The following is a 24,763-nucleotide window of genomic DNA, read 5'->3' on the forward strand; positions in this document are numbered from 1 at the left end:
TATGTTGTGAATATTTCAAACCCAAATTGACAGCACCTTCTCTGTACTGTGTCTACATTTACACACACGTCCCTCCTCTCCAATGTGACTGGGGTCTTTCATCCCTGTCCTGTGTTCTCCATCCCCTAAAAGGACAGCACAACTACATACATACATATACACACACATATACACTGAGCATCAAAAGAAACTTAGCACTTATATCTGGATAAAATTCACTACATGTGATCGAAAAATGACAAACTGTTTTAGAGCAGGTACATTGACTTTTTATTGTACCGATTAACAATTGACAATCATGAAGATGCTGCAAAATGATCTGTCGATCTTGTGCAGGTGTTGTGACTCTTGGTCTCCCAGTTTGTGGCCTATCAGGTTTTAAATTGCTGGCTGTGAGCACCCAAGACGGCGAGCCACAGTACGCTGCCCAAGTCCAGCCTCCAACATGCCGATTGCATGAAGGCGCTGCTCTCTTGACAGATGTGGCATATTGTTTTTTTTTCTGTGATTTTCTTTATTGCTTTTATTCAAGCTTGCAATTCAACAGCTGAAATCACCGCCAAATCCAGTGTCAAATCAACTGTCTCACTAATTATGTGATTAAGTGCATATGCTTCAGTCACAGTCACTCAAGCGTGTCATGGTCAAGGATGAATGAGCGAGTGTTTAAATAGAAACGAAAAACATTTTGTCAATGTCCATCATTTATATACCTTATTTTGTTTAAAAAATACATATGTTATAATAGTGATAAGTTTCTTTTGATGCTTGGTATGTATACACACACATCTCCATCAACAACTTGGTGTCCTTGTCCAGAATATCTATATTCTTCTTCTATAACTTTACATGTTAAAACAGGTTTGCATGTTATACCGTTACATGCAATGATTCAGATTTTATAATAGGGTAACTACAGTAAATTAGAAATAAATAAAAAACAGATTTTCTCCTGTAACCTAGAGCCCTGTGCTTGGCATCTGACTGACATTTTGAAACATGATTTTGTTTGATTAATATACAGCTCCAAGATGTTTTTCAACACGTAGTGACTGATGCTGCTCCACAATTCAACAAAGTCAGGGGCATGAACAGTTAGAATCTGTCACAAGCATTTCACAAGTACCTCTACATACTGGCTGTACAGTACAGGCACACAGACATATACAGGGAGTGGGGGAGTGTTAATGCATTTCTTACTGGCACTTGAGAGGGGGGGGGGGGTCAGTCCACTTGAGGACCAAGGATGAGAAGAGCTTCTTCACTCCATTATTAGAATCCAGCCCACCACAGGATCAAATGCTTTCATTCAGTGTTCTAGTGTTTCTGCTTTTCATTTCCTGGAATTGGATGCATACTGCCTTGCAGATGATGTTGGTAGTCGTTGTGCAGCATTCACAGTGTATTCATGCGCTGCTTATTCCACTTGTTTAAGCAGCACTCCTATCCCACCGGGGGAAAGATGCCAATGTCTAGCCACTGCACTGCAGGGCCCCATAACCAGGGAGGGTGCTTCTGAATCACTGGGGCCAGTGGCTGTTTCTCTATTGATTGAGATAATGATTCAGATCAAACCTGCTGGGATACTGCAGGAGATCACAGAGCAAAGGAATGTATCGACAGCTGGCATTGATGTTTTAATTCACTGCTTTACAAAAATAAAAAAGCTGACGGAATTAAATGTGCAGTAAGGCAGCTATCACCACAGGCAGAGTTTAAACACTATTCACAGAGCTTCTAGAATGGATTTCATATACTGTATAGCATGTGTGCTTACTCCCAGCCTTACATCCGCCCCTCAGCTCAGTCAACTAATGACGCATGAATACACTTCATGAGAATGCAGTTGGTTTGTGTGTGTGTTCATTATAACTGTACTTAATTGGAACACAGAAAGAAATAATAAACAAATGAACCCAGATGTTTTACTTGGGGGCTTTTCTAAAAACAGACATAGAGTTTGCTGTTCATTTGATTCCAGGAGACAGATGGTAAATATGAGCAAGTGAAGTTCAGCTTACAAGAGAAAAGCAACGTGGGAAACGCACAGCTCCAGAAGTGAGGCGTGGAGTCGGTGATTACTAGGGAGGCAGTGTGGTCCAGTGGTTAAAGAAACGGGCTTGTAACCAAGAGGTCCCCGGTTCAAATCCCACCTCAGCCACTGACTCATTGTGTGACCCTTAGCAAGTCACTTAACCTCCTTGTGCTCCGTCTTTCGGGTGAGATGTAGTTGTAAGTGTCTCTGCAGCTGATGCATAGTTCACACACCCTAGTCTCTGTAAGTCGCCTTGGATAAAGACGTCTGCTAAATAAACAAATAATAAATAAACAAATAATAATAATACTATCAGACTGCAACCGACCCCGTGTTAACTAGGGGGCCGGTCCATTTCTAAGGGCCTGTAAACCACTATTTCCTTTCTAAAGTGTGTAGAAGCCAGTCAGGGTCTTTGATCCTGTGCCAGGTAGCTGATGATAGTCAATAAAAATACAAACAAAAAAGGAATATCGAGATGAACTCTCAACCTTTCTTAGAAGATTATATCTCCACAGAAACATAGTTTTGTTATTTTTCTCAGCAGATGCAGATTAAATGTGGAGGCACTAGGTTCAGGCATATGAGTATACTCCACCCAGAAATGAATGGCTATCCATTGGGATCCCACAAAACCTGGGATTTGAATTAATGTTTCTCAAAATTAGTAAGTCAAATCTTGAGAGTGGCAGTCTTTCTTAAAGCTTTTTAAATGTATTTTAGGCAAATTGGTGAAAAAATGACTTTAAATGAATCCACTCAAAATAACAACAATAGAAAAATGATATGGGTACAGCTCAAGCTTTGACAGTGCAGAGGTTAAATGATATGGGTACAGATCAAGCTTTGACAGTGCAGAGGTTAAATGATATGGGTACAGCTCAAGCTTTGACAGTGCAGAGGTTAAATTATATGGGTACAACTCAAGCTTTGACACCTCCACCGCTGTGGTGTCCAGGTTCATCTCACTCATCGCTACACACACATGGCCCAATCAGGATGCTGTTAGCGAATTCAATATTTCTTTGAAACCCGATTTTCGTATGAACGCATAATGACTAACTGTCAGGGAGATGCATGGTGTCCTTTAGCCTGAGTAGCACAAACAAATGAGGGCAGGGCTGTGATCCCTTAATTAGAGCTTCGACTGGAGAGAGAGGCCCATAGTAATCTATTCTATCACTGCCCCTCCCACAGTCCTGCAACCTTCACCCACAATCGTTCAGCCAGTCCTCTTACAAGCCTCTTCTTGTACTGCTTTCCCTGGCCATTCTTTCTAATCTTTCCCTTTCCATTCCTTATTATCTCTACCGTAGGTAGAGGCTGTAGTTTAATTACTGTTTGCAGTTTTTTCTTGCTGTACTGCACAGTCAGTGTAATTAAACTGCAGTCTAGCGAGGGTGTAGAAGCAATCTGAATGAGAAAGATTGAGCGAGGGGGTGACGTGATGACACCCTCCCTTCCTAATTTAATACACTTAACACTAAATTACTTCATTGTTTGAGCTTTGCTTATTTTTATGGAGATAATAGCAGAACCTTGTCACCACAACCCTGAATATCAAATTATTAACTGACCAACAGTGACTTGCTATGCGCTATGTGTATGCATACAATGATATACTGAATGACAATACCCAAAGATTTACTGCAGTCGGGCGAGTAAATCATTGTAGCTGCCTGGCACATGGACTAGTAGGGCACTTTCTGTAGGGTCTCATACGCTGCAAGCTGTTAAACCTGCATTCAGTTCACTGTGTGCTTCATCAGACCAAACATGGATAAACGAAAGGTGTTACAGAGCAAATGCATGATCAGTTAAATGAAACAGAGTTAGTTAATGCATATGAAGTAAACATCAGTGCATGATACATGAATGATGGGGGAGTGTGGAGGGGTCCTGGAAGGCAAATGATGGGGGAGTGTGGAGGGGAGTCTTGGAAGGTGAATGTTGGGGGAGTGTGGAGGGGTCTTAGAAGGTGAATTATGGGGTAATGTGGAGGGGTCTTGGAAGGTGAATGATGGGGGAGTGTGGAAACTAGAAGGTGAGTGATGGGAGAATGTGACTTCTTGGTTCATGGCTTTGAAGCCAGTCAGATACCTCACCCCCAGATTTATGAAAAATTTACAAGAATATAAAAGAGGAAAACAAACTGCAGTCTTGCCTCTTGCTTTTTCATTTATTTTCAGAGCAAAGCAAACAAAAGAGAGGAAAAGTGAAATCAATTTGCTTGTCACATCTGTGCCCCCCTGTGAATTCCTGTTTTTAATCTGATTAGTGTGGCTGGGCCTGACTGTCAATCAGGGGGCTGCTATGTGAAGGTCAGTGCCTCCTTCAGAGGTCTAGATACCAGATCTGCATGCATACAAACACACCGCATCACTGTTATTCTTTAACCAACCCCCCCGCGGGGCCCCCCTTTCTCCAAGACATGAGGAATCCTGTGTGTGTTCACTTCCCAAACATCTGACCAAATCCCTTTCCTCAAGCCAGAAAGGCAATTTTAAAAAGCATTACCCCCAAATGTGTTTCGAAAACAGAAACACATGCACACACAGAATTCATCAGAGTGCTGGTTCATTCTCATGAGGAAACAGCAGCACTGTCAAGGCTGCAAGCAGCAGCATGAAGCACTAAACCTTTGTTGGAGCCAGTGCACAGGAAATACAAGAGGTCGGAAAAAGAAAGATTGTGTTCTGAATCCCCTTAGGAAAACACAACAAACGTGCAGCAAATCACTCAGCGCCTCCGAAGGAACGTGAACAGTACAGTAAGTGACTTCATATTCACACCAGTTCACAGGAGGATTTTCTTCTAAGGCATGATAAATCAGAAATGTCCTTGAGGCTCCGTCAAAAGAATCAAATGAAATAAGCTTACAAAAAAAAAGAATTGCATTTTCTCCCGTATTTGGGATGTTATTGGCTGAGAAACTCCAGAAAAGTGTTGATAAAAACGTGACAGATGTTATATCTCTAGTATTATAAATATATGTGTGTGTGTGTGTGTGTGTGTGTGAATATCAGAGTTCTGTGTGTTAGAAAGAGGGCCAGGGGAGACTTTCAGTTCAGAGCGTTGTCAGGGAAGCGGAGTCTGTTTCATCCCCCAGCTCAGCGCAGGAAAAATGTGTTAAATAATGCATTCTGAAGAGACCTCACATATAAGCACAGTTACTAAAAAGGCCCATATACCAAAGACTATTCAGCACCCACCTCAGTGCAGTGCTCCCATATACCATTGATGATTCAGCACCTCTCTTCGTGAACAGATCTCATATAACAGATGATTCAGCACCTTTCTCAGTGGACAGCTCCCACTGTCTGTACTGTACAGCTATGGCCAAAATTTTTTATAGTTAACAAATGTTGCTTAATAAAGTCGAATGAAACCTACTTAATAATGTTACATTAACATATTGAATTACATATGGCTTTGTAGTTTTCCATATACTTATCGAAAAACTGACAAATTAAAAAGTGTGATATTTTGAAATCAACACAAAACTGGACTACTACTATGCTTTCCTGTAGACCTTTGCAACATAATTTTGTAGTTTCTTTGATTGCAAGATAAATAAAATATCTAAATGATGTTCATATAGTTTATTGATGTGTCAATCCTAAAACTGTGGGTGATGCAACACTTTTGTCCATAGCTGTGAGCTCTCTTGGAGAGGTGGAACAAGTGGAACTGGACTTTCTGCAGAAAATATTTGGTGTGCAATCCTTATTAAAATGTATTTAGGACTCCTGGGTTGATGTAACATAAACAGCAGTGGCTACTCCTGAATATATTTGGCAGTATAAATACACAGTGGATGCGTTGTTTAACCACTTCTGTGCTCCTGCAGCGTGTTTGAAGACGACGAGCCCCCCTGTGAGGAGGAGATCGAGTACCACAGTGACGTCTGCTCTGAGCACGGCGTGGACAGCACTGAGTTCGACGCCGAGGTCAACGGGGGTGTGAGCGACTCAGAAGAGGACCCGCCCCAGTATGGCCTGAAGACCCCCGACAGGAAGTCCCGCCTCACAGCACAGCTGCCATGGAAACCCTCTGTGGAAGTTGTCGCGGTTACCCTCAGCTCGCACAAGGGCTTCAACAGCTCCAACAGCCACTGCCTAGATTCAGATCTATCACACGTAGAGTAGCTTTCAGGATGGAGCTCTCTGTGTAAGGATGGGGTTTCAGTTGTTGCTATAGGGGTTTACTTGAGACACTTTTGGAAGTCTATTTGCTATTAGATATGTCTACGGCAGGGGTCTCCAACCCTTGTCCTGGAGAGCCTCTATCCAGAAGGTTTTATAGGTGTCTACATCATCAGTGGCTAAAGATCTGGAACACCTGTTAATCTTGACTAATTAAGCCAATAATTGGTTCAATTAAGTAACAGAGATTGGTTGAAACAAAAACCAGCAGCCGCAGTAGCTCTCCAGGACCAGGGTTGGAGACCCCTGGTCTACGGTCTTTGTTAAATGATGAGCTTCTTAGCTCTGTTATGTCATGTTTTTTAAGTAAATTTACACAAAAATAAATTACTTTTAGAATGTAGTTTAACATTTACGATTATATAGAATGTTTATTTTTTAATTGGTAGTATTTACAAAAATCCAACAGACACTGTACAGTGGTTTTTAAAAACTAGTTGAGAGGCAGGACTTTAATACCCATCTCTACTCATATTTCATTTAGCTATTTTCTGTTTATTGCATTTTACAGCTCGTTTTAATAGTTTACACACCATGCGCTTTGTGAAGGAGTGTTGTATAGTTTTGAGTTTTAATAGCAGATTCCACACATTGGTTGATTTGACTTTTAAAATGGCAGAAGTTTTTTTTCAATGTATTTATTGGGAGCTGTGTGTGATTTACACATACACTCTCTATACAATTTGAGATCTAAATAAACTCCTCATGTTTCATTCTGGAGTGTCTCTGTTCTTTACAGGAGAGGTGCATCCCAGCAAACCATGGAACCCTGATCGTGCTGACAGGTTTGCTTTGCAATCCCTGGAATTACCAGAAAAGAAAGAAATCTGGTTAATTCCATGTAAATCTAAGTAACAGCAGCTATATGAAGCGGTGCTGGCAACTCATTGGGACCACAGCTTTACCAATGCTCAGCCTGGCACTGGCAGACACAGTGCTGTAGATCTATGGCACCGTAACAATGGAGACAAGACATCTCAGAATCAAAAAGAAAGAATTCATTTAAACACCCATTTGATCCTCTCTTTATAGACAAGCAGTCCAGAGGGAGTTTTTCTATGTTATCATTACAGACTCTCCGATTGGAAAATGATACCTGCCAGCCCTGGGGACAGATTCTACCCAGGCAATAGCTTGGCTTGCTATTGATCTTCAGAGAGCACATGACTGCTGGAGCTGTGGATCAGACAGCACAGGACACTAGAAAAGTAATCAAGTAATACTTTCAAAACATGAGAGAGAGAGAGAGAGAGAGAGAGAGAGAGAGAGAGAGAGAGAGGAGTGAGCAAGAGCGAGAGAGAGAGGAGTGAGACAGAGATAGAGAGAGGAGCGAGAGAGAGAGAGAGGAGCAAGAGAGAGACAGAGATAGAGAGAGAGAGAGAGGAAAGAGAGAGGAAAGAGAGAGCGAGAGAGAGTTTAAACCATGTACTTCCACATAATTGCAATGTTATTAGGCATAGCTATAACCATAACCTAACCCTCTTTTCTGATAGAATTGTGTACTTACATATATTGTACACATCAAGTACATTGTAACTATGAATAATAACATTGTCATTATGTGTAAGTACACATGTGTTTACTAAGTAACTACTATGTAAATACACAGTAATTGGGGACACAATGTAACGTTACAAAATAAGTAATACACGATGATAGAGTGGCAGAACAAACTGAAATAATTACGTACTAATGCTGCTGTAGCCCCCCTCCCCCTTCAATAAGAAGATGTGCAAGGGTGCAAGGCATTAATCTGGGAGTGCATCTTTTAACATGTCATTGGGATGTTTTAATCTGTGTCTCCTGCAGACACAACACTTTTCAGAAAGTGTGCTGCAACCATAGCTGGGTGTATTCACATCAGATTAAAATGTTCCTTTGCCTGTGATTCTATTCGAGATATCCTGTGATGGGCAGGTGAATAATGAAAGAGTGAAACATCAACCACTGCCTCTATTTCAGTAAGAGCAACATTTCAATGCCTCACTCAAACTTAGCTAATGGGTTTATATTTACTTTAGAGCTTCAGACCCATACAATCCTCAGTGCTTGGTGTGTGTGTTTTTTTAAACTGAAATATGTGGTACAGGGGACCTGCTGTTCTGCAAAACAAGCTGTCACAAGCTCTTATGATAATGCTCCAGTACTTGTAATGCAGGTTTAAAGCACATTGCTAATCCTGTTATCAGTGTGCTGCATCAATGTTGCTGTGCAGGGCTCAATAGGGAGCACACTCACCTTCATGTTGAAGGTTACAGGGTAGCAAACTGCAAGGGGGAAACCTAACTACTAACGCACTGTCCCCCAGCACAGTATAACTCCTGGGTAGACCTGCCCCCTCGGAACATGACATCAGCACACAGAATGGGAGAACTGGTCACAGTATCACTCCCGGAATGGGAGAACTGGTCACAGTATCACTCCTGGGTAGACCTGCCCCCTTGGAACATGACATCAGCACACGAAATGGGAGAACTGGTTTTGATACCAACTTTCCATGAGGTGCAGTAAGAGTTATCTTTCAAAGGGAGAGTTCTTTTGAAACAGGGATACACTTTCACAAAACAAAGAGCGCTCTCACAGGACAATGAGCACAGTTGGGTCTGGAGAAGAGGAGCCCTGGGACTGGATAGGGAGTCAGAGTGCAGATGCACAGTTGGGTAATCAGCACTTACAAACAATTGCTGATACATATATGTGGGACATGAGTATTTGAAGATGAAAATGATTGTTGCATTTCTAATAAAAACAACAAAGACTAATTTTACAGATAAAGCCCATGGATTAGTGACTATGTGATACATTGTAACAACGTTTGGGGAACAAACACGACTGGTCGATTAATGGAGGACACCACTGTGCTTTGATTTGCACTCCGAACACAATTTAATAACTATTTCCATTTCCTTATTGAACATATGTCAACCTCCCATCAGATGAAATATTAAAACATGCAGATGTGATTTGGAAAAGGTCAGCTCCCTGGCCTAGTTTAGCAGGCCTGATTGATATTCTGAGTTTACTATTCTCAGAGACAAGAGTAATGGGGAGGGATTGTACAAGATTGTAATACATTATTTAACTCATCTTCTAGCTGTGTTACTGTATGGTGCAAATGAACTACCTATTACACGCCATGCTAGCTGTTAAAATCCTGAATGAAGTACCCACCACACACCATGCTAGCTATTAAAATCATGAATGAAGTACCCACCACACGCCATGCTAGTTGTTAAAATCCTGAATGAAGTACCCACCACGCACCATGCTAGCTGTTAAAGTCCCGGCTCCATTCGATGCACAGATGAAATCGCTGTGTGTGTTGTGTACAATCCTCTGAAGTGTCATCCTCTCATGAACAATGGCCTTGAACAAAACTGCGGGGGAAATGTTTTCGATATGGACATGGCTGTAACCAAAGTGACAGGCAGGATCCTACAGTAGCACTCTCAGATTCGTTATAGATCTTTCACGTATAAAAAGCCTTACCCCTGCAAGAAGTTTATTCTTCAAAGATGGACTGCTGTACGGTCCACTTCACCAGTCTTTAAATAGGCTGATGTTGGGTCTGGAGGGGCTGCATATATCACCAGGTAGGCTATACATGCAGGTTTTTAAGCCTTGTACATTATCTCTCCTCTACACAGATGGTGCACAGGCTATAGATTAAAGGGTTCTTGACCATCAGAAATGTAATAAATCTGGAGTGCAGATCTACAGCGGGTAACACTTGACATCAAGTGTCTCTAATTACTAAGTAACTACTATGTAAATACACAGTAAAGTCATGTGTACTTGCACATAATTACAATGTTACTGTGAACAGCTACAATGTACTTAATGTGTAATGTTTTTGCATGATATAACCCTAATCCTTTTCTGATACAATTGTGTACTTACATATATCATGCAAAAACATTACACATTAAGTACATTTTAACTATGCATAAATGTACAATGTATTTTAGTCAATAAATACATTATAGTAATGGGATACATAGCCACAAACCTACTGTAGATACATACATATATTTGCACACTTTACAATTCATATTGAAATGAAGAACAGTCTAATGAGATACTGATGCTTCAGAGCCCAAGACACACTAAGATAAGACTTGATTTATTAAAATTCAATGTACAAGAGAAAGTCCACGCACGAGTCTCACTGTACCTCAGTTAACATCCCTCAATATCCTCGCCCAAAACACAACAGCACTGCCATCATCCCTGTCCTCAACAGAGTCTCCTCTGGTGTGTCTGACAGATAAGAGTACTGCTCCACAAGGACATTTCTATTGAATGTGTTACACACATAACAAAGAACCTAGGTGTTATATTAGGCAAAGAACACTTCCTTTGTAACTCTTCTGAAATCGGATGCACATAGATATGTAGGGTCATCTTCCTGCATGACAATACAAAACTCTTTATTTAAAAAAGCATGTTTTATAGGATAAGCCTGTTTAAAATTCATTAGCTTGTCCACATCTTAAACCTCATTTAAGAAGTGGACACGTTTCTCCATGATCTACAGTTGTGTTTATTTTTAATTGGTTAACCAATGAAGACATTGAAAACTACATTGCCTAAACATTTGTCTACTTGCCTAATTCAATAACGCAGAAGTACCAGACTCTGAGTAGAACCCAAAGCAACATTTCTGTTTTGCACATGTGGTTACACCCTGTAATCTACAATTCATAGTAAGAACTTGTGCTCTATTTCAGGAGACATGAGTAACTGTTCAAGCTCTTTTCTTCAGTGTTTAACAGGTATTCATCCTTCTTCTTCTTCAATATCTTTATTGCATGAACACCACTTTGAAGCACAGCTTTTTTTAATTTCATAGCTTGCATTTTCATGGATGACAATCTCCCGTAACCCCCTGCCTTGTATCTAATGACCTAAAATATAATGACATTATCTCTATGCTGCAGAGTTACATGTATTAAATAGTGTCACTTTATTCACCATTTACATTTTCATTCCATTTTAATCCAGTTTAATTAAATGCACAGAGTGCCAGTTGTTGAACTTCACACCGCTATACAATGCAGTAAAAAAGGCTGAAAATCAATACACTCACACACAAAGAACACTTCCTAGCAACTCCAGAGGCATGCTAAATCCTGCTGTAGTGTAACCGTGTAGCCCAACTCAATGCATATCTTCCGACAGCTATTGGCCTGTAACTGATCACATCAGCATCGATTTATGTTGGAAACGGTACTGTATGTTGAACAGACTGTGACTGCAGAGTACTGAACCAGCATTCAATAATAATAAAGATTCAAGCACGGTGTGTTCTTACAAGGACTTGAACCCGTATCACAGATCACCAGTAAGCATGAATTACTTCCAGTCTTTTACACATTCCCATACTGTATATACTGATCAAGACTTTCTCGGATCTCATTGAAATAGGAATGGGCTGTGTCTGCATCCAACCACGGCTGGGTAAACTGAGCACCTGCAACCTGTGTACAAAGCACATGTGTGAACTGCCCTGAGCTAGAGATGTTGTTTAAACTGTAGCAAAACATCATGTTGTAACACATCAAGACAAATGCTCCAATATTTAGTAGAACATGATTTTAATTAACAGCTCTAAAAACACTAGATATTTTTATGGCAATCAGAGCCCCCCCTCCATATAGAAGTCCAGTGGCAGCTGTAGAGCAGAGAAGGGCGAGGTGGAGGGGGAGGGACACAGCTCTGGTCAGAGTGATGTACTGCTGGGGCCTAACCTGTTTAAATAGTGCATGTTCCAGAAACTGTCTAAACTGATTAAATATCCGGTCTGTGCAAAAGCAACCTGCAAGCCGGTTTCAAGGAGCTTGCACCCTTGTTTCTGAACCTGGAATATAAAAAACGAAACCCATCTTGTTTTATAGAACTGAGTGAAAAAGATTGCAGGAACTGTCATTTTAAAACAGCAAGCTGTCATTTTCTCAGACTATACCTGTCAGCAAAGTCAGCTTGGGTCTACAATCTAAGACGAGTTCTTCCTGTAATTTATTTCTGAGTCATGCAGAATAAGCAACACATGAGCTGGAGCAACTGAAAGCACTCAGATGCTGTTCATTGTTCTGGTATATTCTATTCTTCTTTGCCATGGCTTTCTGTATGTTCTCAAGCTGTCAATGAGATTTTTAAACTTCACTAATACATCTCACTAATAGTCTGTTGAAATCAGTGCACATTTTAAAAGGTTACCAATGAACTGTATTCTCTGGTGCATCTGCGGCCAGCCCATGCATTGCTAAATACTGCAATTAAAACAAAGAAGCAGAGGCATGTAAACAAATCAGTAATTTCAAAGCAACGTGTTTGTTTAAATAAAAACAAAAACACAAGTCCAATTCTAATGGTATTTAAAAGTTGTGCTTGGATTAGAGTCCATTACCGTACTTGTTCATCCATAGTGAAATCTACACAAACACTCTCTTCAGCTCACTGAATTCTCTCCTCTAAAGGGAGGCCATAGAAAGCATTGAGCCCCAGAAGGGAGTTGTTAGAAGGGGGTCCAGCTCTACCTGTGTACTGGGACTGGACTGAACATTGTATTTAGTAAAAAGAAGAACAAAAAAAAACATAAAACAGGGCAGTGAAAATGAACCTTATACAAGATTTTTCTTTATTAAAATGCAGAACATGTATTTAAACACAAACTAGCTGAGGTTTGTGCAAGTCGTTCTGTTTCTGTGATAAGAGTAACACGGTGGGTGAGCTGGGGTCCAATGTCACTGCAAAGGAGATATAGAGAAGATTCACACGCAGGGCTGTCTGTCATGCAGATACAACCTCAATAAAGAGTTTGGAAATAAATTCATTTCTCACCAATGATAATCCCTACTCACACAGGTCATTATATCCTTTTTCTGCTGCAACAACAAAATGAAGCAAACCTAGAGGCCCACCTGCCCCAGCTCTATGGCCAAGCGTAGGTCCTGTGTGTGTGTGTGTGTGTGTGTGTGTGAGTGAGTATGTGTGAGAGTGAGAGTGAGTGTGTGTGTGTGAGAGTGAGTGTGTGTGTGTGTGTGACAGTGAGTGTGTGTGTGTGTGTGTGAGTGTGAGTGTGTGAAAGTGTGTGTGTGAGAGAGAAAAGAAAGGCTTTTCAAACAGAAGAAACGCACACAGATTTGAGTTTTTTAAAAGATGAGAAATACATTAACGAGAGACAGTGGAAAAGCAAGCTATCTATCATCATTCTGTCATCGCCTGCAGCAGCTGCATAGCTATAGAAAGCTCCAGACCATCCTGGACAAATCTGGATTTTGAGTCTACAAGATGTTGGAAGTCCAAGGAATTGAAACTCATGCAAAACTTAACTGTCAGTTTCCATGTTCAACACTGTGTGCTATATGGAAATGTTTGAGTTAATAAATGTATATATTTCTGTGCATTTCCCAAGTTATTTAATGTCAGTGCAGTTCACCTTTTCAGATATCTCCTCTTTGAAAGTGTGGATTAGCCTTTAACACGGATCAGTCCATATTGATTTGGTTGCTCAGATGTTCCATATCAGAATTCTGTTATCAGCTGCAGCAGGATTTTCTCTAATTAACGTTTAATCTGATTTAATCTATGCAGGCAGGCTGATTGACATCACAGTGGATGATTGCCTCCCACCAGCAGGTCGATCACCGGGAGTTAATCTTCATCTACAACAAGCACGGGGAGCTGCTGAGAGTCACGCCAACACTTCACACCCTCATCTTAATCTACAGAAAGCACGGGGAGCTCCTGAGAGTCACGCCAACCCTTCACACCCTCATCTTAATCTACAGCAAGCACGGGGAGCTTCTGAGAGTCACGCCAACCCTTCACACCCTCATCTTAATCTACAGCAAGCACGGGGAGCTTCTGAGAGTCACGCCAACTCTTCACACCCTCATCTTAATCTACAGCAAGCACGGGGAGCTCCTGAGAGTCACGCCAACCCTTCACACCCTCATCTTAATCTACAGCAAGCACGGGGAGCTCCTGAGAGTCACGCCAACTCTTCACACCCTCATCTTAATCTACAGCAAGCACGGGGAGCTCCTGAGAGTCACGCCAACCCTTCACACCCTCTGGGCACAGCAACTGCTAAGTAATCTAATTACAAGAAAGAAAGAAAGAAAGAAAGAGAGAGAGCACAGGCATACCCAACTCTTTAATAGCACAGTCAGAACATTGATTTTGGGATCAAAAGTGAACAACTGACATTTTTGCAACAAACCCAACATGAAAACCATAAAGACGTTCATTGAACAGCAGCACCCTTCAATAGAGCCTCTTACAGGACAGCACCACCTCAAGACGTTTCAGGAGACGGAGAACACAAGCAATTGTGAAAGTACAATATCAACTTCATTGAACATTAAAACACTAATTAGGAACAATTGAGTTCTTAGCATAGGCATCAACACCCAATCTGAATCTTTAAACTCCCTTTGCTACACAAGACTTTAGCTGGGGTCCAAATACCCGTCTCATAGAGTGTGAATCTACAGGTTGAAGGCAGGTTAATTGGACTTCAAATGATTCCCAGTGAAAAAGTCTGGAAAACCAAAAGATCAACAGAAAATTGATGAAGGACTTGCAAGATGTACAATCCACTCAATTCCACCTGTGCAGCGCACCCAAATGCACTGCCTGCCTTTTAAAATGCCACCAGTTAAATTGCTTTTTTTCATTAAGACATGATGGTGACAGTTTTTCAAAAAACTGACATCAAGATGGTTGTAGAATAATTACTATTTACCATAATGTCTGCAAAAGAAGAAAAACCTGGAAAACACCCATACGCCAGGACGCCAATGCACGCAGTGTAAAAAGCACACAGATGTGTTCATACTGCCTACTCTATGAATGGAAAGCTTTGACTCAGAAGATGGCTGAACCAGATACATCATTTCCAAAAGGGATTTCCTCGACTCTATAGAGGATTCTCAATAGAAAAGAGAAATGTGTAAAAAAATCAAAACCACATAACAGGTTGTCATACCAACACACTCAAGGTAAGTGCCTTATTGTTGGTCATTGAAACGATGTGTTTATTTCCCCTACACTCCCACATTGCCTACTGAAGTACAAAAATAAATGACAAGGATGAACGCCCACGTTCTAGGCAACATGCACTGACAGAAGGGATGTCTTACTTTCTGTCTGGTCTATTTGAGGAACACAACGCTCTGCGTTCCAGTTGTAAGGGACTTTACTTTGCCAGTACACAGAAACAGTTACATATACTTGTGCAACTGGTTCTGTGCCACATCACTTTTGGGGGGGGGGCAGATTCCAAAGCAAGTCCTGCAAAGACTCTGTAGAGAGGCTCATAGATCACCTGGAATCCCATTTTATAAGCATGATTTAAGCAACACTTGACGCAGGAATAATCGACGACAGAAAGCTAATAATAGACATCAGATTTATAAATATTGTACAGGTATGGCCAGATGTTTTGCATCACCCTACAGGACAAACTAATTTTGCTTTATAAAGTTGAGTGAAACCTGTTGAATAATGTCACATTTACATATTAGATTGCATACCGCTTTGTAGTTTTTCATACATGTAACGAAAAACCAGGACAGCCATGCCATAAACATACACAGAACAGGATATATTAAAGCAGTTGTACTAGATTATGAGACACGCGTAATCACAGAACTGCATGGTAATAACTGAGAAACTGCCAATAGCACATGGTCATCATTGGCTTAATAAAGTTCTACCATTAAAGCAATACATTTGTTTCCCATAGTACCATATACTGTGTTATGAGATGGTCTTCTCATATAAAAAGGTACTCATAATGCACAGTTGCACAAATGCAAACCACCATCAGTCTTCATGGTGCCTAAATCCCTGGTGCAACATTCCTCTACAGAGACAGAGCCAGCGCAGTTTTGTTTTGACCACTCTAGTCATATAGATAATATAGGAAAGCAGCATAGGAAATATACCTCCACTCAAAACAGCAGATCGGCAAACTAATGAAGCATTCCCATATTTATATATACACACCTATTATAATGAGCAAAGATACTTTGTATTAAAGATGTGATCCAGGCTGATCAGACTGGTGACTATATTCCATGTTGAACACAGTATACAGGAAAGAGAAAAGTCATTTATTTTGTATTAACTGAAATCTAGAACATCCCAACATGTGCCAACTAAAGACAGATTTGATTCACTTAAGAACAAATTAGCTTCAAAACTTTAGGAAAATAACCATCACTAAAAAAAGGAAAATAAACTGATAATTTTAATTCTATGAGACTGGCAGTTTTAAACTTTCAAAGAAAGTACAAAGGAGACTGTTTTATTAATAAAACATTAACTGACTTCAGCTCTTCCCACTTTATTAAATATTCTTTTTTACCTCCGTTGCAGCCCCTGTTTTTCAGGCTTTTTTCACCACTTACTATAAAAGACTGGAGCTCGATCTGTCAGCAGTGTCTTTGTCTCAAGCTCCTGTGGGTGTTCTTTTCTGCAAAGTTGTTTTTTTTCTCTTTCTTTCTCTTGTGTGAAATCTGGCTCGCCTTGAGTCTGGGCCCTGCCTGGACTAATGAAGACAGGCTCTGTTGACAGGACACACACATACACACACACACACACACACACACACACACACTCATGCATCCCCTGCAATTACATGGAGAGGCAGCAGGCTGAGGACATTTCAGCATATTCTACAAATGAGAAGGCAGACTCTTACCATTACACTGTATAAACACGTCAGACTGCATCTGAGGCGCTACACTATATTAATGCAAGCAGACACTAGCATGTGCTGTTAGCATTACAAGAGAGCCTTGTGCCTTTCATTTCCAGGAAAGGAAACAGTAGCTGAGTTTCTATGCCTGGGGTAGCTCGAGAGGGGAGGGAGCAGCTATGATTCGGGGTATCTTAATGTTAGAATTGGCACTCATTCTCTCTCATCTCCTAGCTGGAGAAGTCTACATCTGCCCCAGTCCCACCTCACCCATCACAAAGCACAAGTGTTTTCAGACAAATCTTACAACTGCATAGAGGGCAGACAAGCATTCATATTAAACGCTCCTGTGTCTAACTGTGCTTGTGCAGATATCTACTGGAAATTCCAATAGCAAACATGGAGTAATAACACCCATGAAGCTTATCACTATCTTATACTTTAAATAACATGTTTATTAATACTTCATCATACATTGCATCTGTCGTTGCCACTGGATTCTAGATGAAATGCAGGTGGTGGTTCATAACTAAGACCGAACGAATCCCCTGTGGAGTGCCCAAGGTATCCCCTTGAAGGATGAGGAGTCTTTAATGAGATAGAACAGCTTTTCTAAAATCAGGTGTTTTTAATCACTTCCAGGAATCCCCCCTTTAATAACAAAGCAGTCTCATTCCCAGGGTTTGAAGAACACAAGGTCCTGAACCCTCCACAAACCTTCAATAGAACAAAAGCATTGTGAGCAGCGTTGCCTGAAATCAGGAAAGCTCTCTAGGGCAAAGGGAACAGCAGTCCCTAAGGAATGCCTTATTGGTACAGTTTCATATTATAATATGCACTGTTAAAGAAGAAATACAACATGTTATACAGGAGAAATAATTCCCATCCACACCAGCATCCACTGATTAACCAGACAGTGTTTCATTCATATTGTTCATTATTCTCAGGAAAGGCATGTTAGTGGTTTACATAGTGAATACATTCACTGGGGAGCTGAAACCCCAGTTTCAATTACATGAGTGTGCCATTCATGGGACACATTGAGACAAGAATGCAAAACACTGCTAACAATACTAATGCCATGAACAAAGTAAAAACAAACTAAATAAACAGCTTGATGAGCTTCAACGTCTCACTAACAGGAAGCCTAAAGGTTAAACGAAGGAGCGCCCATCTCTGTTTGATGCTACTGAACATGCAGAGACACACTTCTCTTCTCTGGAATTGGCCTGATTGCTGTTGTGTGCATATCTTACGGTTGTGAAGCGCTTCTGTGTGTAACTTGCTTTAATTATTCGAATGTGATTTACTCAGGGACACATTGTGGAATTCCGAGCCACACTTCTCTTCTGAAGCTTCAGGAACAAGCAGGCCTGACGCGCTCTTCCTGGCTTCTTCTAATTCAAGCAGCGAGTACAATCTGGAACTTGTGAGTTCATGCACATAATTCATCCTTATTTCCATCCTTCCTCTCCCCATCCTTCCTTTATACCTTCCTTACAGATGATTACAATCCCAGCAAAGCACCTCATTATGTCCTGTATCACTTAATGGTCCTACGGATTTATAGAACTGCAGGTTAAAATCCTGTTGGTTTGTTGGTTAAAAGAAACTAAAACTAATAGCTTGATAATAATGGCAAGCGTCACAGCCCGTTCACCAACATTTATATTTAAGTTTGCATTCTTCTTATTCCTTCATATAAAAGTAGTTAAAAACAATATTAACTTCTTGGGTGATTGTTCAGCTGATAATTGCACCCTCTGGTGTATTAATTACAGCGCAAAAAGAGTTTATGCCATTACCATGTGCTGCTACAGATTGTGAGTAATGGAAAATTGCTCCAGAATGAGAGAATGGCTCCTGACTTCTCTGTGTGTCTGAGATCTCCACACTGCAAAGATTCAGGTATGAATACAGAGTGTATTACTGCAGCCCTGGGTTGCCTCTGTTGCCACCAGCAGCCTGCAGCTTGTTCCCACGCAAGCTCTGACCCTGGGACCCCTGGAAGAGAGGTGGGTGTAAAACCTGCATGGGACCTTGCACCCGAGCAAGGCAAGCATCAGTCTGCAAAGCTGTGAGTCCCTCTGGAGCATCCCAATCTCTGGTAGAATATTAGAGAGAAATGAAGAGGCATGGAAGCCTGCCAATGAGAAACAGTAGCACGGAACGGAGCGGAACTCATCAATTGTTTAAAAAGCCCCGCCCCTTCCACCAATCCTAATGGGACTCTGTAGGGAATTTCATTACTGGCTAGATTACAGCAATCCGTTTTCTCCATACAGGGCAGAGGAGGGTAGGGGGGGTCACCTGACATTTCTACGAAGCGAGCGTCGCTTACCTTGTCGTGGACTGTAATAGGCTTCATTCCTCGCTCTTTTTTCCCTTTTCTATTTAACCTTCACCCATTATTCTTGCGGCATCTGAAATATTCTGTCAAAAGAGACATATTGCACTCAGCTATATAATAACACCAAAGCCTTGTTTGTGCCACCAGTTCCTTAAAAAAAAAGAAACCGTTTTGAAAACCTCACAATCCTGCTGACATATTCTTACAACATGCCTTTATTCAGGTTTTTTTTTTGCATTTAAATCTTCTCAAATGCCTGTCAAGATGAAGGATGACAACAGAATTTTCCTTGTAGGCATTTTTTTGTTGGTTGTTATTGACTTTGCTTCTGGGCTCCTGACAGCAACAACAAACAGAGGGTTTTATTGTTTGCTTAAATAACATTAACCTTTAGAACCCTGAATATATTTACAACCCATTCACACCTGACAACCTCTCTCTCTCTCTCTCAAACATGCATCATGTTTCTGTAGATGCATACTGCTGTGGGTACCCATCTTCACTTCAGCACCAGAGCTGTGGTGCAGGCTGTCAAGTCTTTGAGGCTGAATGGGTCAGCACTGCTGCTCTCCTCTCCTCTGATTTATATGATTTCAAAGTAGTGAGCTGCTCTTCTCTCCAGCAGCTCACTACTTTGAAATCAGATTTTATACATACATTTTATACATTATTCTTTCAAAACAGCAGAGCTTAGAAAAGCCTTTTCAATATGGAAATATGAAATGTGCCAGCAACACAAAGGAGTGTGCAATCATGGTGTATTTGCATGAATTTGAATTGGGTATTCATTTCAAATAAAGAATGGCGATACTTATTATACTTGATCAAGCTCAGACGTGGGGTCTTGCAACCTAGACTCAACACTTTGGAACAAGCCTACACACACAGGCCAGGAATGATGCCAAGTGTTTATTATTATTATTATTTATTTCTTAGCAGACGCCCTTATCCAGGGCGACTTACAATTGTTACAAGATATCACATTATACATTATTTCACATTATACAGATATCACATTATTTTTACATACAATTACCCATTTATACAGTTGGGTTTTTACTGGAGCAATCTAGGTAAAGTACCTTGCTCAAGGGTACAACAGCAGTGTCCTCCACTGGGGATTGAACCCACAACCCTCCGGTCAAGAGTCCAGAGCCCTAACCACTACTCCACACTGCTGCCCTAAAAGTTGAAAGTCACTACAAGTTTCAGCTTGAAGCTCCAGGAGCCAATGAAACATGAAATTAAATTAGCATCTCTATAAGTTCTGGAGGCAGCAGATCCTCACAGGAATGACAGGCTTTCTCTCATGCGCTTCTCTCCCTGATACACTGCTACATGTTCACAGCTATCTGATAAATAGCTTTTATTTCATCATTTTATTATTCTTTGTGCTATCAATCGTTGTTGTCAGAGACAGGATAGGTGGCTGGTTTTATACAGCAAATTCGAAAACTACCTGGTGTTTCAGACAAATTCGGTAAACAGGAAAATATTTCAACCACTTACTTCCAACTACAGCCCCAGTTTAGCTCCACATGCTTCATATGCTTTGCTAATCCAATTGACAGAATCTGCAGCAGGAATGTCCTGTTGTAATCTGACCTTTGAAATCAGGATGGCTTGTTTGAGCAGCAGAACAGTTAAGAGCTTTATACTTATTGGCTCACTTTGTTTTCCACCAGCTTTGCAAAGACCCTCTAACTGCCAGCCCCTAGTCCAAGCATCATTCACTGCCTTGACATAAAAAATAGTACAATACCCAGAAGCACCAGGGGGCCTTTCTTTCGTTCTCTTTAAACTGGAGGAGCTGGTTTGAAAGCGAACAACGAGCATGTGCCTCTGCATGCCACCAAAACATAACATATGTATTTTCATTTGCAATTTACAGGGAGGCAAATATAATTTATCCTTACAGCCAAACACTGGAGTTCATTTATTTGCATTCTGCAGTGGATACATTTTTATAAAAACTGAACAAATATGACATAATGTAACAAATATAAGCAGGGGACTGCTATTCCTGTCTGCCCCCATTAAGAGCTCTAAATCACAGCTACAAATCAAGCACTCCCCCCCCCCTTTCCCCTCTGAGCCACTATCACTACTGCTGGTACTGCCTCTGTTTAAAATTGATATTGCCAGTCTCTGACACCTGGGAGGTAATTGCAATGCTTCACAAGCACTCGTGGCAGAATACCAATCATGAGATACGAGGTCCCTTTGGACAAGGGTACCGCCTCCTGTGTGGTCAACCAGACACAGCAATTTGGCTTGTAACCTTCCGGGATGCCTTGTGCTCAATGCTTATTACTCATTTGTCTGGGCGTGACTCTTGGAAAGTATTGGCTTTCTTTCTCTGAATGCTAATTCAGAATTATTCTTGGTTTGTTATGATTTGAACCGCTTTATTTCCTCCCAGCCCCCATAAAACTGCCATGCGCACTAATGATGTAGTCCTTGTGTTCCCTCCTGGGGCTAATAGATCAGAGACGCCTCCAGCTGTCTGAAACACAACCGTGTGGTCGAGTGGTTCAGCTTCACAGTATTGTGTGTTAAAGATTAAGTAGTGGGGTTCCGAAAAATCTAGCATCTGTTTCAAAATGTCCACTCAAGTGCACTGATAGTGTCAGGATTATTGCCCACATTGTCAAACAGGTAAAACAGCAATAACAATCCATGATGTAGAACGGAACAGAAAAGCCAGAGCACTTGTAGCACAGATGTAGCATCACGTGGGGACCCAGGATGTTGTATTTTTCAGAACCCCGCTACTCTTTAAGAGTGACCCCCTGTAGAAATCTTGGCAGCTTTGAGTAGAAATCTACAGTGGACTTTTAACTGTCAGCAGGAGTACATTCAAACACAGCAAGTGCTCGGGCTTGAATTCCAGTCACTGCAAACTCGTTAGAAAGGGGGTGAGTTGTTAGGATTTAGGGGTCCACGTCTTCTCTGGAAATCCCTGGTCTCTCCCGGACACCAAAAAAAATCCTCAATGAATAGTCCAATGCATTCCATCCTGTCTTCACCCTCCTGAATATTCGGGATGGCTCAGGGTTTTGGGTTTGTGTACACCCCCACTTGATTTTACTTGTATTCCTATGATAGGTTTGCACATGTTGTGAGCTACAATAGGTATATGTTATCATCAACAGGACCCCGGTTCCACGACCCTCCTCTCTAACCACACAGGTACACCACAGCCACAATTAAATTAATTCCTGGAGCCTTGCTGAACAGGCAATTTGCATTCTTGTCTCATTTTATTTTATTTTCCCCTTGACTTGGAGACCTGTGTTCATTCTGTTAAAATGCACTATAGTATTTCTTTGCAAGACTCAGTGGCATTTAATCCCCAAGGGAGGCAATCTGTCTGCAGAATGTTTATATATTTATTTTGCATGAGCTGTTTATCAAGCAGAATATAATTACCAGCCAGTTCAGCACCAATAACAGAGTGGATGAGCCCTCCTGACTAGTGTCACAGACATTGGGAAGCCTGTCACCTTCTCATCATGAGTTTAAACACAGCTCCTCAACAAGCTGCCCCCTAGCACAGAGGAGCAGCCCATACACTGAGGAATCTCAATGGCTCTTAGCTAGCTTGAAGAAGCTCGTCTCACATGTGGTTAAACGTCCTTGTCTCGGAATGTAGGCACTACAGTTGATGGCTTGTCATTCAGGATGTTGTAGAAATGGGATGCATATTGTATTGCTCAAACCACTCACTGTTTTATTGGATGCTGGCCTTTGGCAAAGACTGCAAAACCGTCCTTCAGGCATTCAACAATATTACGAGAAACTGCGAAAGAAAATAAAGTTTAAAAAGTTTTGCACAGCCAAGAGGACCCCTCGCTTCCCCCCAGTTTGAATGATTGATGTCCTGCTGAATGTCAGGCATTTTAAGTATGTCGTGAAGTGCCCCTGGTGCTGTTTATTGAATGAAAACACTGACGGCAGTTTTGTTTTGCTGTGTCTCTCCAGGGCTTTGATGACACATTGGATTAGAGGCTCCTACAAAACCCATATCTTTCCCTTCCGTGCAGCTCTGTCATGGTAAACATTAACAGAGCAGCATTCCTTTCTGTTCACGATCTCAAAAGGTGAGGAAATATAGAAATCACTGCATTTGGGTTGCCTCTTTCTTCAGGACAGCTGCCCTCATTGAGTCTTCAGATATAAGAAGATAGGGATTTCACCTCAATGATCTACATCTAAATGTTATAGATCTATAGAACTATTTGTTTTCTTTAGATCAAGGTTCCATTTACAATCCTTTGCTTTGATTTGAAACCATTTTATATAGAAACCTCTGCCGGCCGTGATAATAATTGTTCTTTTTGAAAGCTTATTAAAACAAGCATTCTGTTGAGAGGAAGCCTGAAGAAGGCACCTGAACCCTTCCCTTCTCAGAGTGTGCAGCTACTCATTGTCAGTGGCCTGTGTGGATCACCCAGAGGATGCCCTGTCCCAAGTATTCTTTCATCATACAATCTATTTCACAAAAAGGTGCTAAAACAAAAGGAACAGACACACACAACTATCCCCTCATATTGGACTTTTTCATATCTGTTTGCAAAGAATCCCTTTGAACTGGTTTGCTTGAAATGTATTTCTAACTGAATTGCAAGCTACTGAATTGAAAATAATTACAACACACTACATTCCAAAAAACTCTGCCCGGGGTTCTGCCTGGCAAATCAATCTGGAACAAATGTTTACCCAAGTATCCTATTGTTTACAAGACATTAATGCAAAGAGGCTTTATGCAGTTATCTATTTCTTATACATGTCTTTCCAGCCCCGTGCCAGACACACTTTATTAAAGGTGATGGGAGTTTGCACTCAGTGTGCAGAGTTCATGTTTAATGGAGAGCGTGAACCGAGAAAGTGGAACCGTATATCACACGCACACAACAACTTCAGTTAACCTCAACAGGATCTGTGAGATTCATATTTCAGGGGGCTCCGATGCTGTACAAGCAGACCCTGGCTTCGAAATCGGAATGCGGGTGCATATCCTTTGTGCTCATCAGGTAAAGTAAGTATCACAAATTACCAAAGTTTTAATTGTTTTATTCAATGATGCTTTTATTTGTACACGGTTTTAGTCGTAATGTTTATTGTATTCTTACGCTGTGTGTTATTTTATTATTATACTCAAAGGGAGGCCTCAATATGGGGTTACATTTATTTGTTTTATGTACCCAAAGGGAGACCCCAATAAGGAGTTTCATGTATGTGTTTTCATCCTTTTAATTATTTTATCATGGGCACAGTCACAAGCGATTGGGACCTCAACTGTAGTCAGGTGCAAGCCACCAGTGCCACTTGATTGGTTCCCCTATATAACCAGAACCAAAAGAACAGGAAGAGAGAGAGCACAAGGGAACACACTGGAACCGGACCAGGACAGGAAGAGAGAGGACACGGGGGAGCACACTGGAAGATGGACCAGGGAG

At 41.2% G+C, this 24,763-nt stretch overlaps 1 protein-coding gene and 1 long non-coding RNA gene across 3 annotated transcripts in view; one reads left to right on the plus strand and one right to left on the minus strand.

The window, feature by feature from the left end:
• Positions 1 to 6,953, plus strand: part of LOC117429368 (cytosolic carboxypeptidase 4-like) — a 92,460-nt gene extending 85,507 nt beyond the window's left edge. Inside the window, exon 23 of the mRNA XM_058999247.1 lies at positions 5,886 to 6,953. Within this exon, the coding sequence (XP_058855230.1) occupies positions 5,886 to 6,183 (298 nt within the window). The 3' untranslated portion in view covers positions 6,184 to 6,953. The remainder of the gene's footprint in view (positions 1 to 5,885) is intronic.
• LOC131700649 (uncharacterized) overlaps positions 1 to 24,763 on the minus strand; it is an 81,601-nt gene that overhangs the window by 32,348 nt on the left and 24,490 nt on the right. The window lies entirely within an intron of this gene.

Source organism: Acipenser ruthenus, chromosome 24 (genome assembly GCF_902713425.1).
Source record: "Acipenser ruthenus chromosome 24, fAciRut3.2 maternal haplotype, whole genome shotgun sequence".
NCBI classification, from domain to species: Eukaryota; Metazoa; Chordata; class Actinopteri; order Acipenseriformes; family Acipenseridae; genus Acipenser; species Acipenser ruthenus.